The sequence below is a fragment of the Vollenhovia emeryi genome, unplaced genomic scaffold (assembly GCF_000949405.1).
Source record: "Vollenhovia emeryi isolate VEMERY1.0 unplaced genomic scaffold, V.emery_V1.0 DF941636.1, whole genome shotgun sequence".
In the NCBI taxonomy this organism is placed as follows: Eukaryota; Metazoa; Arthropoda; class Insecta; order Hymenoptera; family Formicidae; genus Vollenhovia; species Vollenhovia emeryi.
In genome coordinates, this window is record NW_011964730.1 from 3,072 (window position 1) to 4,882 (window position 1,811).

Below are 1,811 nucleotides of genomic sequence, written 5' to 3' on the forward strand. Positions count from 1 at the left end.
TACAATCAAGCGGAGTAATTTCAAAATTCCACAAAACATTAAACTGGCCGATCCACAGTTTAATATATCGTCCGACATAGATATCCTGATAGGCGCAGAACTATTCTGGTCGGTGTTGTGCGTAGGGCAAATAAAGGCTTCCGTAAGCCACCCCTTGTTACAAAAGACAAGATTCGGCTGGATCTTGGCTGGTCGGTTAGGCGAATTCACAAGAAAATCACAAAAAATTCAAAGCCTTCACGCATCAATAACCAACTCGCAATTGCATGAACAGCTAACTCGTTTCTGGCAATTAGAAAGTATGGAAGACCCCAACACATACACTAGTGAAGAAGTTATTTGCGAGAAGCATTTTTCAGACAATGTAGCCCGAAACCAACAAGGTAGATACATTGTTAAGTTGCCATTTAGGGAACTAGCGAAGGGAAAGATCGGTAATTCGAAGGAGATAGCCCTCAAGCGTTTATTAAGTCTTGAGAGGCGATTCACGCGTAACCCTCAATTAAAGGTTCAATATACGCAGTTTTTACGCGAATATCTAGCCCTTGGGCACATGAGACAAATAACCACGCCCGGTGAACTTGAAGGGGAATCATATTATTTACCCCACCATTGCGTATTCAAGAATAGCCAGGCAGAAAACAAAATCCGCGTAGTTTTCGACGCTTCCGCCAAAAGCAGTTCCGGTAGCTCGTTAAATGACGTGCTTATGACAGGTCCCGTGGTTCAGCAGGATCTATGGTCAATCCTAATACGTTTTCGAACTTTCGTCTACGTCTTCACGGCGGACATAATTAAAATGTATCGCCAAATACTGATGCATTCCGAGCACACCCCCTATCAACGAATATTGTGGCGGGAAGAACCTAATTCCGAGATCAAGGTTTACGAACTCCTCACAGTCACTTACGGAACTTCCTCTGCGTCATTTCTAGCGACTAGATGCCTCAAGCATCTAGCAGAAACCAATCGCCACAACTATCCAGTGGGTTCTATTTGTGTAATCCGCGACTCCTGTGTAGACGACATTCTATCAGGAGCAGACACAATCGTCGACGCGAAAATAGCGCGCGACGAAACGATTAGCTTATTACGGTCGGGAGGCTTCGAGCTTAGTAAATGGTCTTCTAATTGCCCGGAATTATTGAACGGCATACAGGATCAAAACAATGATCCAGTCATAATTAATAGCCAAATGGACTCCCGAATATTAGGAATGCACTGGAATCAATCCCAAGACACGTTTTATTTTTCCTACAACCCAAGTCAAACCAATAGTGCCATTTCCAAGAGAGTTATTCTATCTGAGGTGGCGAGGCTGTTTGATCCGTTGGGCTTGCTCGGTCCTATCATTGTCTTAGCAAAACTCATTTTACAAGAGCTATGGAATGAGGGCATTCATTGGGACGAATCCGTTCCTCAAGACATCAACTACCGATGGACTGAACTTAAGTCTCAATTGCCTAACATAAACGAATTGCAAATTCCGCGCTGCATCAAGCCCGGTGAGATAGCCCGATTTACTCAAATCCACGGCTTCTGTGATGCAAGCCAACGTGCCTTCGGGGCATGCGCATACTTACGCACACAAACAAAAGACGGCTTTCATTGCGAACTCATCTGCTCGAAATCCCGTATTGCTCCTACCAAGGCTGTATCATTACCACGGCTGGAATTAGCAGCAGCCTTATTATTAGCGCGTTTAATCGACAAGTTAAAGGCCTCAACCGACATGGCCAATGTTCGAACGTTTTTGTGGTCCGACTCGACGATAACGCTTAACTGGATCAATTCATTATCCCGAAGATGGA

At 44.5% G+C, this 1,811-nt stretch overlaps 1 protein-coding gene across 1 annotated transcript in view; it reads left to right on the forward strand.

Moving 5' to 3' along the window:
* Positions 1-1,741, forward strand: part of LOC105570885 — a gene marked incomplete at its 3' end in the record, with an annotated part of 3,598 nt that extends 1,857 nt beyond the window's left edge. Inside the window, exon 2 of the mRNA XM_012028337.1 lies at positions 11-1,741. Within this exon, the coding sequence (XP_011883727.1) occupies positions 11-1,741 (1,731 nt within the window). The remainder of the gene's footprint in view (positions 1-10) is intronic.
* Positions 1,742-1,811: the final 70 nt, after the last annotated feature.